Source organism: Odontomachus brunneus, unplaced genomic scaffold (assembly GCF_010583005.1).
Source record: "Odontomachus brunneus isolate Ranch 3 - 2012 unplaced genomic scaffold, Obru_v1 Obru_scaffold_132, whole genome shotgun sequence".
Taxonomy (NCBI): domain Eukaryota; kingdom Metazoa; phylum Arthropoda; class Insecta; order Hymenoptera; family Formicidae; genus Odontomachus; species Odontomachus brunneus.
This window is the reverse complement of record NW_022639582.1, coordinates 293,005-308,702: the sequence shown is the minus strand read 5'-3', so window position 1 is coordinate 308,702 and position 15,698 is coordinate 293,005. Positions and strand designations below refer to the sequence as shown.

Below are 15,698 nucleotides of genomic sequence, written 5' to 3'. Positions count from 1 at the left end.
AGAGAGAGAGAGAGAGAGAGAGAGAGAGAGAGAGAGATGCTAACGATATAAGGTTAAATATTTCAGAGATTATACCATTAAGGGGCATCGGTAATGGCAAGCGTAAACGGCAGTAGAGACCCGTGAAAATATCGAAGAACATGTCGAAGAACCGCTGCGTTTCACGCGTTCGTACGCGACGTAATGTGTTCTGTTTAATTAACGAGTGCTTCACTTTTAACTGGATATTCACGGGGAAATGCGAATTTAACGCTAAGATGCACGTTCACTGTTCACCGAGTTTCGACAGTGGCAAGAGAAGTATTTGTAAACAAAAATAGCAGCTAAACACACGAACGCTCGCGGACAGTTCGACGTTCTTTCTTCTTTTGTTCTGGTTAGTTGGAGCAGAGACTTGTTTCGCAGTTGGCTTTGGTCTCTCTATATATGTATAATTATTAGACACACTTCGCAGACCTTTCGCGCCTAATCCTACGGTACTTATCGTTTTAAGTGTCCGTCTTCGTAGACGCGCGCGTCGCGTCGTTTCGCACACGACGAACACCTAATTTTCTAAGCCTTAATCTTAGGAAGTTCAAACAATCGTTGAAACAACTAACGTATGTAACGCAATACACTTAACGTGATAGTCATGAGTACTCGTTAATACATTTCACCATCTTAGGGCGCTTATTGTCCATGCGGTTAACTGTACTGATCGCGAAACGATAAACGGATTAGTACCAAAGTGTAACGGGAACTTAGTTGCTTCACGTGTCGATCACATTCGCACAGCTGTCACGTCCCGCTTCGTGGCTTTTAGAGCTCGCGCGATTATTATTGTTATTATTAATCGATATCATTCTGGGTTAAACGCAACGTTTCGGAAGCGGCACGAGGTCCTAGATAAGTTCAGCGTCGATGTTTCGATCGACGTCAGCGATCCTTTATAAAGTACTTGAACAAATACGGCACACGTCTCTCTTACGTTAATACGTACACACTATATAAAGCGTCACGAGAGGTTATATAAATTTTATTTACTTTCTCATAATAAAATATCCACTTTTCTTTATTTTTATGCTACTTCGCGTGGAGAACAATCAACTCCACACGAGACGTATCCCGCGCCTTCAGCGATCTATAGCAAACACGAATACACGACACACACATGGTACATCGATCTCTTTTCTTCCTTCCTTCCTTGCTTTCTTCTTTTTTTTTACAATTAATTTGACGTACGAATCCACCTGACCTCGCGACCAAGAGTCCTCTAACGTCGTCTTATTTCGTTCCTCTCTGGACGGTGCTTGTGAGACACAGGCACAGACCCGAACAATTTAGCGTGTTACGCCTCTTTGCCGTACATTGATATGCTACTTAAACTCGTGGAACAGTGTCGGGGAAAATGTTCACGAGCAACGCGAAGTTGTCCGTTGTGTCCTCGTCTGATCACAGAGAGAGTTTATGCATTTGTAAATGATTAGTAATCATATATGCTAATTTCCTATATTAGCGCGTACACAGCTATATAAAATATATGATATTTACAAATGCATATTCGAGATCGCTGCTCGTTATTCGCAAATACATCTTACCCGACACCGGTTGCGGGACGATCGCTCGTACGATCATGCTAACATTATTATCATGACAATGACATTATCACTATGTATCGTTATTATGACGTAATATCATTGTCATTTTAATATTATAATTGTCATGATCGACAGATATTTACCTCTAAATGCCACCAATGTCTTGTCGTAAATGATACACGCACAAATCGTATATTTCCGAACAGTATAATTAGCGCGCTCCCCTCCATGACAAATTTCTCGCTCGATCCTTTCTTTGAAAACAACAGTTTACTGAATGGCTCAGGGATGTGGCATGAACATATCACGTGGAGATGATTATCGTCGTTCCTCGTTGTAATAAAGTACTCGGGAGACTAAAGCTTTCAGGATCAATAGGCGTGTGTCATTAGCCTCGCTTGTCAAACGTGTCGGGTCAACGACTACCCTAGGAACAACGATGTGTTTACTCTCATTATCTCCCTTTACACTTAATGATCCGACCGGCACGCACTGCGTGCACGTTTATTAAATAAATAGATACTTTCGAAAGTGCGTATAAATTGGTGTATAATGTATTACATACAAACAGTTCGGCTTTTCGTCCGTGCGCGTCGGGAGACCCTTTCCGGCAAGCGAACTATGATAATGAGTTTTGTACAGAGAGTGAAAGTATCTTTCTCTTGTCGGGGAATTCGATTTGTCTTCTTTCAAGGATTGTCGCCCTTTAAAGTCTACGCTTCGCCTGGCGGAGACGGTCTCCCAACGGGAGTGACGGGAATAGATGTCTTTTGATCAGCGAATTTACATCTAGATGATGAATGAGATTCCTTTTTCGCCCCCTGAGTTAATGTGTCGGAGCTTTCGCTTTTCTTCCTGCTCGAGTCGACATTTCAGACCTACTTTCGACCTAGACGTTCTGACATCTGTATATTCTGAAGGATCAGTATATACTTATTACACATGGAAACTGAGATGCTACTTAGCGCCTTTAAATGGTAGAAAATGTAATTTGTGAGTTTTAAAGAAGATATTTCGACAAATCTAAATTTATTAGTTAATAAAGTTAAATAAAATCAAAAGAAATTGATATAGGCTTTAAAGTTCCCAAGTAGGCGTTAAAAATTAAATGACCGAGGTCGAAAGTATAATCAAAATTTCGACTTGGATACTCTTCTTTGTAGGCTGCATCATGTATCCTTCCAGAGTGTATCGCGTATGAATAAAAACTGTAGAAAAAATAACCGTAGCGCCGTGACGACTGAATGCACGCTTCAGCTCACTATCGTGCTATTCTCGTCGTTATTCTGCGGAGTGCGCGGAATGTTGTTGATTACTGTGTCTATGCAGTCTCCGTTGTGCTTTACCCAGTGTATGTTGGACTTGATCTTTTCTAAGCTCTGTTTCAAGGTGCGCATACCGCTGCCGACTTCGACATGTTTGAAGAATTCCGAGATCTGTACAAAAAGGAAAATTTGAGAAACGACCGTAAAGAAATCATCGCTACGTTATTTCAACGAAACGCTGACACATAATTGATTTTTAAATAATATCTTTTTCTCACCTCGCGATAATCGTATTCCGTGTTGAAGAAAGGGACAACGTCTGTTATCAGACTGCTCATCGCGACAGACACGTTTCCGAATAGGATCTGGATATTCGGCCAATAGGCTTTAATGTGGCGCCAAGCGAGATGACGGCCGTTTTCATTGGAGGCGACAGACCATACGACGGTCCCGATGTCTTGTGCCCTGATTAGATCTTGGTTCAGCGACAGCAGAAGGTAACGTTGAAGCAGCCAGGTATCCGTTGTCACGCCCAAGGCTTGCAATAGTATTTGTCTCTCACTGGACACTTCTGTCTTCTGATAAGTCTCCCAGCAACGAAACCACGCTTCCTCGCCGCCGTATTTGATACCTACAAATACCATCGTAATGCGGTATTTGGGGAAATTAAATTATTAAGTGGTATATGACGTGTCAGTTTTTACCTGTCGCGTAAACAACATCTCGTATATCGGGCGGGATAGGCGCGCCCGTATCCATCCATTTGTCAAAGAGACTTTTCGCGGGCTGCAATTCATTATCCATTCCTAGGATGACAGCGGATTTCATTACCGAATTTCTTAGAAATCTGCGTTGAAATAACAAGACAACACTTGAAATCACGTTCTTAGCCATCGAATATCTAACAATTGTTCTGGACGCAAGCGAGGTGTACTCGAAAATGTCATACTGACTTTTTCATATGAGGTCCATCGTTGCCCCAACCGACGTATTTTATGACTGGCCGCAACAGATATCTGAAGAATAAAGTGAACTTCTTATACACGGTATGCTCGTACAGCTTCTTCCTCCAAGAATGTAGAAACTCCTGCGCGGTATGCCATGGCACGTAGTCTCTCTCGTGGATAAGATAAGATGAGAGATTCAATGGGATCGCGATGTCCAGCATACCCGCCTCGTTAAGCGTGAAAGCGTCATCGATAAGATTTGCCCGATCCGCAGGGCTGAACATGGTGTGATTATTGAGCAAAGTGTTAATGATCTCGGCCCACATGTCTTCCGTGTAATTAACTCGATAGAAACCAGTTTGGTTGACGTTGCACTTGATGTACTTGATGTCGTACGGCGACATGTCCCATATTTCGACTAAACGAAACAACATTTGTCGTAACTTTCCAGTCAAAATACGCGGAAGAGAACGTGACGATTTTTATATATACGATTTTTTTTTTACTTAACAGATATACAGTGTGGTCGACAATACGTTATGCAGCTGATTGTGCGCGATAATGCACCAATATTCTTTAATAAATAACTAAAAATCTATGTGGTCGCTTGCAAAATGGTGGAGAATTGGTTTGGAGAAATGAAGAGAATGGAGAATGATAGAGAATAATTTGCAAAATGGTAGAGGAAAATTTTGTGTTTGATGAATTCCACTTGTACACTGCGACTGCATAACGAATTGTCGGACATACTGTATGATAACATTTTATATAATTGTTGAGTATGTTACCAGTGGTCATGTTCAACCACACTTTGCGAATCTCGTGCGGTTGTTTGTCCGTATAGTAGGTCACCGGGACGTACCACTTGTAGTCAAAGGGTGATTTGGGCTCTAAAGCGTAGGTTTTATTTTTTGGTGGTGTCATGAGGAATCTTTTCTGATATAATTTAATCGTATCGCCGTCGCGAGTGACGACTATCAGCGGAAAGCCCATCTGCTGCGTCCAAGTGCCCATTACCGCCTGGCGAAATCGTTAATTTCGTTAGATGTGCGTGCGACGCACTCAATTCGCTCTTCGCGTATCGTACTTACTTTGATATCATGCGTATTATTCAGGCTCCTTGAGAAAGCCGCCCACAAATCATCTGTGTCTGCGCTTTTGTAGGCGTGCAGATTTAGATAGTCATTCAGTCCGGCTTTAAAAACGTCTTCGCCCATAAATCTTTCCAGCATGTAAAGAACGGCGCTGCCTTTGTAATAGCTGATCTCATCGAAGATGCTCTCTATCTCGCTGGGATCCTCGACAGACACGTTTATCGGATGACTGTTGGACAGAGCGTCGAGGCGGAGTGCTGGCTGCGTCTTGTATATGATGAATGTATCCATTATGTTCCACTCGGGCGAAAAGTTGTGCACACCCTTATACTCGAAGAAACTGGCCGCTCCTTCGTTCAGCCAGATATCGTTCCACCATTTCATCGTGACGAGATTGCCAAACCATTGATGTGCCAATTCGTGGGCTATAGTGACGGCTATGCCCTCCCGCGCTTCGAGAGACGTTTCTTTTGGGTCGAGCAGTATCGCCACCTCTCGAAAGGTGATTAGGCCCCAATTTTCCATAGCACCGGACGCGAAGTTGGGAATTGCTATTAAATCTAATAAAACACGATCATAATTGTAGTAATAATTATGATATTAATCATTTTAATGCTCTTAATAATTAATGATAATTAATTATTTTGAAATCATGTTTTCTTTTTACTTATTTAACGTCTCGAATGAATCAAAATTTCGTTTTTTGTTAAGTAAACGAAGGTAAAACTACCAATTCCCGAATACATACCTTAATCTTGGATATTCTTATTATTTTTTGATCTTTAAATACGAATATTTAAGCTTTTAATGAGAAAATATATGTGTGTGTACATATATTCCGTGTCAAAATTTTAAATATTCGTATTTAAAAAGACCAAAACAATAAGAATGTCTAGAATTAAATACGAGTCCGGGTATTGGTTACCTTATGCGTCGTAAAACACGATGTATCGAAGCAATGCGAATAGCTTTTGAATGATTGCTACTTGATACCTTACATAAGACGTACCTTGCTTTGGCAAAGGATACGGTATACCAAAATAAGATTCAAAATAAGCCATAATATCAGCGGCAGTGTCTGCGGCATACACCGCCTGCGGAAGTAGATGTTCCGCGACGTACACGTGTATGTCTCCCCTGTTCTTCGAGGTAACTGGTTTAAAATCACACACCACAAAGGCCACCAAGTACGTCGACATCTCCACGGACTCTTGAAAGTCGTCTCGTAACTGAGAAGCAATGTTTTTCTAAATCAGGCTAATGCAGATGCGGTCTCTCGCAGGTAATGCCGTAATTGCAATAACATGGTCTGAATTATGTTTACGATCGATAGGGCGAAGATGTCGAACAATATTATGATAATGGCAGCGAAAATTGCGCATTGAACTCCATGATCATGTGACAAACGCGTGCATACTTACAATGCTTGAGCCCAGATAAAATCCAGCCTCGTCGGTATTTATCACGGGCATGTTGCATAACGCGATGTGGAATCTGTCCCTGTATATCGACACCTTGAATTTGGCTTTGAACTGCGGCTCGTCGAAGCACGGAAAGGCGGTGCGCGCGAACGTCGGTTCGAAATGAGTCGCGGCCACATGTCTGTAGATCGAAAGTAGGATTTCGGATCAAAAATTCACCGGTCGGCCGTCTCAGGTATCGATCAAGTATCCGCGAAGCGGTTTTAATAATCGCTGAGTTTCAGGCTGACCTTGTTTCTCCGGAGGGTGTGCTGTAGCTGCTGAGATAGAAACCGTCGAGCTCGTTAGACAGCTTAGAGGCGAATCTTAGATGTAGCGTGTAGTTCGTTTTCCTCCGAAAAGTGCTGTCTAATTCTAGATATATTTGTTCGCGCAGCGGATACTCCAGAAATTTCGCGATTTTCAACTTCGAAACTTTGCGCTGTTCTTGGACCATCTGAAAAAGTTGACTCTCAAAGATTACGATAAAAGCAAGGCATTGGGATTTGCGCACGCGCGCGCGAATGTATATCTCTCAGGTGTTACTTACTTTTTCAGTAATAATCAAGCCGCTACTATGGAAGACGATAAATTTGGTGTCTTCATCGACATACAGTTCGATCGTAACTTGTCCTACAAAAGAGAACGAGCGATAAGTTAATCGCGAAGAGATTACGTGTTCAAGCAGCTCGTTCTTACCTCTAACTCTCGTGGTAGTGAGATTCGGATGGATGGAAATATTGTACCTAGTAGGATGTGCAAATGTGGGTAATCTTATGCTGTTCCATGGAAATATCTGCAAGAATTCCTACTGTACTCGATAATTTGCGTGTTATTTTCAGTATTATAAAATATGCATTGCCTATGGATCGGTACATAGTCTCGTGTTCGATTGATTTCCCGTTACACTAGTCCGCGTATACAGTTGCCTGATTTTAGGTGAAGCCTAATTTACCGTATCACGAGCATGCTCGAATGTAATCTACTGGAAATTAAATTTAGCTTCGTGATAATATGTAATATAGAAATCGATTATGTCACTGAGACAGAAAATCAGACAAATCATACGAGACGACTCCTACGTTCAAGAGATTAAGTAAATTGTATGCGATCTTTTTGCATTTCTTTAATTTTGTCAGCATTCTTATGTGACGACGCGTCCAAATCTATACTCACCTCGTTTGTAGTCGATAGAAGCACGGTGCTTTTTGTATTTATCTCCGCGCTGTCCATCTTCTTCTCCTCGCAAGGGCAAACTGAAAACGTAAACAATATGTAAAAGAGAAAGATAAAGAGAGGACGCGGCGGGTGTGATCTTCAAGTAGAAATTAAACATATTTTACGTAGAAGACAATGATGGTATTATATTGAAGCGATATTTAAGTACCATTTGCTGGTCTGGCGAAGGCTATGATGATCGCGACGCCTAGGACCGTGAAGAGGCAGGTCAAGACGAAGCAGACAGCCCTTCCCCGAGAACACACAATGGTGAACCCATCGCGCTCGTAACTACGCGTCCGCTCTTGCCTTACATCTCTGTCGCTACCTGTTGGAACAAAGGATTTCTCGATTAAAATTTAACGCGAGATTAAAATTCCCGACGAGATCGCGTTACATGGTTTACCGTAGACCTGGTTTACGGCTGATTATTCAACAATTTATAGTACGTATTTTGGTAACTCTATTGATACACAATCTAATCACGAGATATGTTTCTCTTTGTCAATCACATTTCACTTTCGCACATTTGTGAATACAGCTACGAGGCGTATTTTCATACACGTGTCATTTACTTTTTAAAAGTAGAGTATGCTTGGCAAGGTTTCGTAAAATCAATGCGCCATAGTCCTAGTATTTGATTTGATCTCGAAACATGCAATGTTTTTCCCCATTAGGTTTGAAAATTGCGAGCGGCCGTGCGACCATTGTTTTTTTTTTCTTACATATACACAGCGACACGTTCGTTCCTACAAATGTGGTTTCTCACGCGGTCGCAGTCGCGTACACAGGTGCTATGCATAACGCAACCGCAGAACAACGCTAACAACGTGTCACGCGACGTATCTGCTTCCGCTGTCAATAAACGGGGCTCTAATAACAAAACCTGTCAACGGGAAGTATCGATACAAGCGCGTAGGCGAGAACGAAGCGGTCGGTTATATACGCTTTAATTCGGAAGATCAGAGGAAGCTTTCCTCTTATTGATCGCACACACGTGCTTCTCGTACAGTCTATTCGCAGCCCCGGAGGGCTGTAAGTGGGCCATCTGGTCGAGCCATTCTTATGGAAAAGGAACCGTCCAAGTGCAGCGAACGCGAGTCGAAGGCATACGCCGAGAAGCGCGTTAAGAACGTCGAGAAGAACGGTTTTAAAGGACCTCGCGATCTCGCGTGTCCTAATTCTTAGCTAGCCATCTGCTTAGGTACTGTCTCACCTGTCAGAAAAGCAACGTCATCGACATCCTGCTCGCTCATCGCGAACCGATTCGGCGGCGGTCTCCGATGAACGAGTTCTTTTACCTGACCGTCTTTCGAGGCATAGGCGACTTTTATAAGGGGCTCTCTCTGTTCAGCCAGTATTCGTGTGATCGTCGCCTCGTGGCTTCCCCTCCCGGCCAGCCGTTACTTTCGCCGCTGGACCGTCCGCGTCAAGGTTAAGGGTTCAGCGAGGGTGAAGTCTGAGCTTCGGTCGACGGCGTTGCGCCAGCAGGAGCACTCGTTTCGCCGTGAATGAGCCGGCTCTCGCGTGTTGTGCCGCGGTTGCTCGAGCCGCATCAATTACTACCGGCAGCAGGGCGGCTGAGCGTTGCGCCAGCAGGAGATCGTCCGATCGTCGTGTCAACACGCCGAAATTGGAGCAACGTGGCCGCGAGTTTGCTCGCGCCGTCTGCCGTCGTTTCGTACGCACGCAACGGGGGCAGCTCCGTGCACAGCGAGGCCTCCGGAATTCTGATGCTCTATCGATGGCTGATCGATAGCGCGCGCGACGCGCGAACGCGTGGGATCCAGGAAGCAACACACCAGGAACACGAGTGCCGCTTAATCGGCGTGGGTGAGCCGACTCGTGCGTGACGCGGGCGTTCCTGATCCACCGAGCACAATCGCGACCAGAACTCCGTGCAACACCACCGCCGGTAGCGCAACCGCGATCCACCCCACCGCGAGGAACCGCCAGTACGCGACGATCCGCGAGCTTGTCAAACTCGAGCCGAGCAGTCCGACACCGTCGGCGGGTCTATAACGCGCTACGTGCCTTGACATTTCATTGGCATTAAAGCGTGGGATATAGCTACTGCGGAGTTAGGTAGAAATGGCGGCTGTCCAAATCCCCTGGTGGCGGACTGCTTTACGGGGGTGGTTTTGCTGGTCCTCGCCTTCAGTTAGGGGTGGTTGGTATCACGGTGGCGCCATCCCTGATCCACGTTTTGCAACCCAGTCCAGTCGGTGGCCCACCGTGACATTTGTATCAGCCGCGGGGGTAGTCAACCGGACGCGACGTTGCGCGTTTATGGGTTTCTCGGCATTATAACTCGCTCGACATTATGAATCCGCCTTGATACGCCGACATTTCACATGAGAAGCTGCTTAGTATTGCATTTGTGTTCGCAACGAGAACGAATGCTAATTGCTCGTGTATCGGAACGATTGTCTTGATGTCGCAGAAATATTGGAAAAATTTAATAGTCGCTGTAAAGAAAGACTTGAGATATATTTAAAATAGTGGCGTAGAAATTTACGTACACGTGACAAGAGGGATTACCTCCCATCGCCTTCTTCTCCACTTGTTGTCGAGATAAGAATTTTGAAAAGAGCCGAGATAAGACAGCTCCCCGTTCTATCGTTCGTCATAAGAGCTAGCTCGTAACACCGCATGCGTGGTAGAACATGTTTTCGGTGTATAGGTGGGGAGTAAATGTGTGTAGCTGTATCTCACACGAGATCTGACCCTTCCGAGATCAGAATCGGGGGCAAGTTGCGAGTGGATCGGAGTTCTTTAGAAGGATGTCGTATCGATTTTCGCTTCGCCACGAGACCCATTCGACGATTATATTAGTTCGTACCACCGAAATATTGTTCGCGTTTTTCCTCCCGATAAAGAAGATTGCATTAGTGTAAGTTCCTTTCGCAGTTAAATTTTCATTAGAAGTTCGAGTTGAAAATTAGAAACGATGAAGATAGAACGACTTCTTCATCTGGGATTTATTCCATCCATCTCATAACTTATTTCGTCCATTTGAAAAATCTCATAAATTCCGATTATTATCGTACAATGTAGATATATGCCAAGAAAGGCTAATACAAGACAGTAATAAAACATACAGCTTTTGCAAATGTACAAAAAAGTCTAGACGCGTATGCCGCGGAACAAGTAAATCTGATTGAAAAATATTTGCGAAAATTATGTTCTATTATTTCGATTTAATTAAGAAATCGAATTATTTCACCGAAGATGCGATCTGTTCATTATTTTATGTAAATTTCCTCTCTAAACACATTGAGGATTTAATCCTAAAAAGAGATATTTATTTCTTATCGCAAATTATACGGTCCTGCAAAAATAATGTTTTCAGAAGTACATCTGCGACAATGTCTGCGATTTAGCAAAGCTTAAGAGTTAATAGTATGCAAATTGACAAATATCGATGAGAAGAGGAAGTTTATAAATGGTTGAACTTTTGAACTTGTGACCCCGTAACGTTTTGTCGCTGCCATTCCGATTGGTTTCTTTCAGCCACGAAAAGGATAGGCGTTGTACGGCATAAATTATTCGGACATTTCACAGTGAGTTGGAGCGTCGTTTCAAAATATCACTTCGTGACCAGTCGAACGTGTCTTGGTCGAAGCATATTAAAACATTCATGTGCTTCCCGACTACGTCCGTCGAAGTTAGACGGCCCGAAAAGATCGGAGTTAAAAGTCGACCTTCTTTCCAGTCGATTTAGTTCCGGAAGGCGCGCTGTTGGTAGCGCGTCTTCCCGTAATCAATTAAACACGGAGCCAACAAATAAGGGGAAAAGTAAGGATGGATTCACGTCGAAAGTATATCTACACATTGATCGTCGTACAGGTTAATAAAGTGGCTCAATATTTACTTATCATGAAAATGGTATTCAGTTCAGTAACCACGAGCACGAAACGAGAAGAATATTTCGAATTCGCGTGTAACTCCTCCATCCGGCCGTAAAACCGACCATTTGTTTTAATCCAAAACGAGTTAGCGAATTTAATTTAAAACTATATATCGTCAATTTAAAACATTTATTTGTTTACTTATTTACATTTATATATTTTCCTGATGCGTGTAAACATACCATATGACAGTATCGTTATCATGTTCATTCCACTGCGTATCGAACTACCACGCGGAGACCGATTCCCCTCTGTCAGAGCTAATATCTGTGTTTAAATTTTTCTCGAAGTTACATTCGTGTCATGAGAGTAAGTCACGAAGGGCATAAATTCGCGAACAATTTGAATGTACGCGAGTTCGTACATGAACACGCGAATATCAAGGGGGTACTGTGTCGCACAATTCTTACTTTAAGAAATGCAAAATACAGACGAATGAAAGTCGAAACCTCGGCAGATTTTCGTAACAATTCTAGCGAAATTCGACAAAACAAATTAGTAACAGACACAATTGATTCCATATCTCTTTCACTTGTTCTCTCACGAGGGATTACTTCCACGTCGATTGCACACGACGGTGGACACTTTAGGCCATATTATGACCGCACACACTCACGCACACACTCCACGTACATACATATATACACACATGCAATAAAGCTTTTCACAAAGTAATTCTTGTTAATGCATACCTTGAGGTGGCTCTTCTTCTGGTATCGGTATCTTTTGCTCCTGTTCCGATAAAGATTGTCTAGAGGGAATCTGAGAAGGATCCCGAGAAGAAGGCCTAGAACCGCTTCTGATGAACTGTAACTCTACTTCATCAGTCATTGTACTTCTATACTCTTCTTTCTTCGCTACTACTCCGTTCGGTCTTTTATTCGACAGATTCGGAGTTACGTGTGAACGATCGGAATTACGTGCTCTCAATCTCGCTCTCTTCAAAGCGCGTGAATCTCCTGCTTCATTTCTCTTTCGAAGCGTTCTGCTTGTCAGGTCACATGTTTCATGATCGATATTATCAACGTGAGCGAGCATCGACGTCTTCTAACTGGCCTTTCCTTTACATTGTACTCTGGAGAAAACAAACACAGTAGTCGCAAATCTTTTGCCATCGTTAGATGAGTTCACGACGGTATCAATCGCTCCTTTCTTGTACCATGTGTAATGGTCATGTCGAAAATTATATCGAGCTATTCTCTCGGTGGCTGCGTTTTATAATTAAGGCTCTACTTCGGCACAGTATACTTGCACATGCACGATGCATTTTATGTCGGCGGTATATTTGCATATTGGTCCCAGTGTCGCGGATATGTTGCGTTCGACGGCACGAGTGATGAACTTTTTTCAGTTATTATTCGGTCACACACAGTGAAGAAAAGGTCTCATATAAAAACGAACGTGATGATCCGGCGAACGAATGCGATCTATACCTGAGAGAAATACTTTCTTCGTAACATATACATATATACGTGATATCACGTCGACTCGATGCGAAAATATCTATTCTCAGGTCGCTATACGGAGAGAGGAGGGTTTATCTTCTACGTGTCAGTCCAAGCCTACGTGTCCTTGTGTGCGATGCGACGTGAATAATTACAAGTTAAAGAGCTCTCGCGACGTAGTGTACTCTTGTGAATTATAGACAGTAATTAATCAGCCTTCTATCCCGTACCTCATGTCGTTGATTAGCTTAGCACGACGATAATACATTTCTCTGTACAAAAAGGTCGCTGTACACGTCCAACCAACTTACATCTGCAACATATAAAATCGAACGTGTAACTAAAATTTTCTTTCACATAAACGCAATATAATTATCACAAGAGATTGTCGATATATAGACGGATTTAAAAATTAATCAAATATTATTTTGACCAAGCTTTACTCTCGATAGTATATAACTAAACTTTGATAATTATTTTTTGTAGATATGTAATTGCACAATTATGTAGTTTTCGTCTATTTGAATGGCTAACGAACGGGTATATTCGAATTGCCGTTTGCTATCGTACATGAACGCACGAAGCTGCTTCAGAGCTGTACGCAAAACATAAGAGTGATCACTCTCCGATTTATGCCAACTATTATGGACGATTACGAAGAGTGCAGCTCGATGACGGCAGCTTTTAACCGACTTGTTACGCGCGATCTTGTGCCAAGAAATTTGGCTTTTACACGATGCATTAGTAATATCGTTTCTTGCACTCCGTACGAAAAGAGCAAGTAACTTTCGGCGGAAATGTGCTCAACGACGTGTGCACGCGCGTTACATTGCGTAGATATTTATGAAATAAATTAAAATCGCATTGACTTTTCTCTCAGCATTCATCCTTTGTACAAATTCATGATCGAAATTGAATTTATATTTTGTTCGACACATACGTAAATTTTTTTTATATTTTTGAATAATTTATAATTCTAATTATTAATTTTATATTTTTATCATAAAATTCAACTAAGATTCAAGAGTAAATTAACGTCGAACGCAAATGAACCGGAGCGCGTCTCGATTTTATTGAAAGCTGCATACATGAATACAAAAACGTATTTAAAAGCATGAGATATACGAATAGAGTGCCTCGCGATAGAATATTGACCCTGTCTAGACGACTGGCGAGAAATACGTCGAAACGAAAAAACATTGATGAACGAGACACATACATACATACATACATACATACATATATATATATATATTTCGTATAAATAAATATACACCAGGCTCAAATGCGTCGGAAGTAATTCGGAGTTGGCGAGCATGTCTTAATTATTCAGTGTTCCATCGTATTCGCGTGCCGTCTTCCCAAATTGACATGTAACATTACGAAAAGATTTGACATTTACGCGTAGCTGAACAATCGCCGTTTTCGCTTCTAATGAGCATGAGTTGTGAAAAAAACAAGGAAAAAGAAGTATTCACCTTTCTTTAGCCGCACTCAACATCGATCAGCAGTATTCGATGTCCGCTTTCGTGGGAGGAACCTCTCGCCGATCGTCGTCGATCGCGGCTAATAATGGCACGGTACGTCGCTAATCACGCTGACAGGCGGCTAACCGGCTACGTTCGCGCATCGCCCTCCATCAACAAACGCAATACTGTCTTACACGCGATCCCGATCGCGCCGGCCGCTCTCGCTTTCCTCGACAACAACATCCGCACCTCTTTCGCAGCAGCACGTCGTCACTCGCCGTAGAGAACGAGCCGAAGCGAAACGTTAAGCTCGCGGTCGCCGCATCGCCAGGACTAAAGCTTCACTACGGCGGGGAGAACTCGGGGAGCCGGCACGCTCATCATCACCCCCGGGGGTTGCTCCGCGACGCCCCGCGCGCGATCTCCGTCCCTCGTTGCACCGACCCCCACCTGCATCCGAGCGCGCATCACCGTCGTCACCCGATGACGATCAGCACGTCGCGCACGGCGGACCACGGTTGTCCTCGACGAGAGACTACGTGCAAACGGCCGCGCGGTGAGAATGGCACTGATGCCAGTGGAGGCGCTTCAAGGATCGAGCGTGGGTGAATTTCCGGACGCAGAGAGAGGCGCGCCGGTCAGGATCAGCCACAGGTTGCGCCCGTCTCGTTCACGCAGGTCGGGCATCTTGGCTGATCGCCGACCGGCGGGAGTGGTAGTGGCGGCGATGGTGGCGGTGGCGGTGGTGGTGCTGGCGGTGGCGGTGGCGGTGGCGGCGGCGGCGAGGCGGCGATGGTGGTGGTGGCGGTGGCGTGCATCCCAACGGGGGAGAAAGCCGACGAGAAAGAGGGAGAGAAACGGGAGAAATCGATTTACTTAATATCTGGAACTCTTGGGCCCTTCGCGACCAAGGGCCAAGAAGGATTCGGCTTGCCGACGATCGCGATATCGTTTAATCGCGGAATAGCGCCGAATTCGTCCATCGATTCTGCCCGATATGTGCAAACGAATGAGGTCAAAGCACGTCATTGCACGGTTACGTTGGCGAGACTTTGAATTGAATTGTTTCTCTTAGGCAACTAATGCAAGATCGGATTGTGTGGGCTTTCCAGCTTCAGGTTGTGCAATATATTGCAACGTATACATTATGCCGTATGCTACACGATCAGATTGTCTCTTTTAGTTAATTAATACAGCTAATCAAGTCGTAGGTTTTGCAGCCTCAGGTTGTGCAATGTATTGCAACATATTATGTCGTATGCGTTGCTATATGTTGCAGACTAACAAGACGTTACTATGTCTCCTGAACCTT

General features: G+C 43.7%; 1 protein-coding gene and 1 long non-coding RNA gene across 10 annotated transcripts in view; one reads left to right on the top strand and one right to left on the bottom strand.

The window, feature by feature from the left end:
• The window catches only part of LOC116850046, a 32,662-nt gene that overhangs the window by 3,474 nt on the left and 13,490 nt on the right, over positions 1-15,698 (top strand). The window lies entirely within an intron of this gene.
• LOC116850033 (glutamyl aminopeptidase-like) lies at positions 1,024-15,080 on the bottom strand. 9 transcript variants are annotated; one of them, XM_032827813.1, is made up of 15 exons: positions 14,396-15,080; positions 14,192-14,274; positions 12,165-12,547; positions 7,731-7,889; positions 7,520-7,599; positions 6,894-7,151; positions 6,595-6,800; positions 6,305-6,485; positions 5,893-6,112; positions 4,881-5,443; positions 4,578-4,809; positions 3,796-4,207; positions 3,547-3,689; positions 3,121-3,473; positions 1,024-3,013 (listed from the first exon to the last, which is right to left on the bottom strand). In XM_032827813.1, exons 3-15 carry the CDS (start codon positions 12,508-12,510, stop codon positions 2,831-2,833), a joined length of 3,336 nt encoding a protein of 1,111 aa, XP_032683704.1. In that variant the 5' UTR covers positions 12,511-12,547; positions 14,192-14,274; positions 14,396-15,080; the 3' UTR covers positions 1,024-2,830. The 9 variants fall into 9 exon arrangements, with proteins under 9 accessions (XP_032683704.1, XP_032683703.1, XP_032683706.1 ...); XM_032827812.1 differs by lacking the exon at positions 14,192-14,274 and adding an exon at positions 13,229-13,230; XM_032827815.1 differs by lacking the exon at positions 14,192-14,274 and having other exon boundaries at positions 6,894-6,976; positions 7,043-7,151; positions 12,165-13,230; positions 14,396-15,079.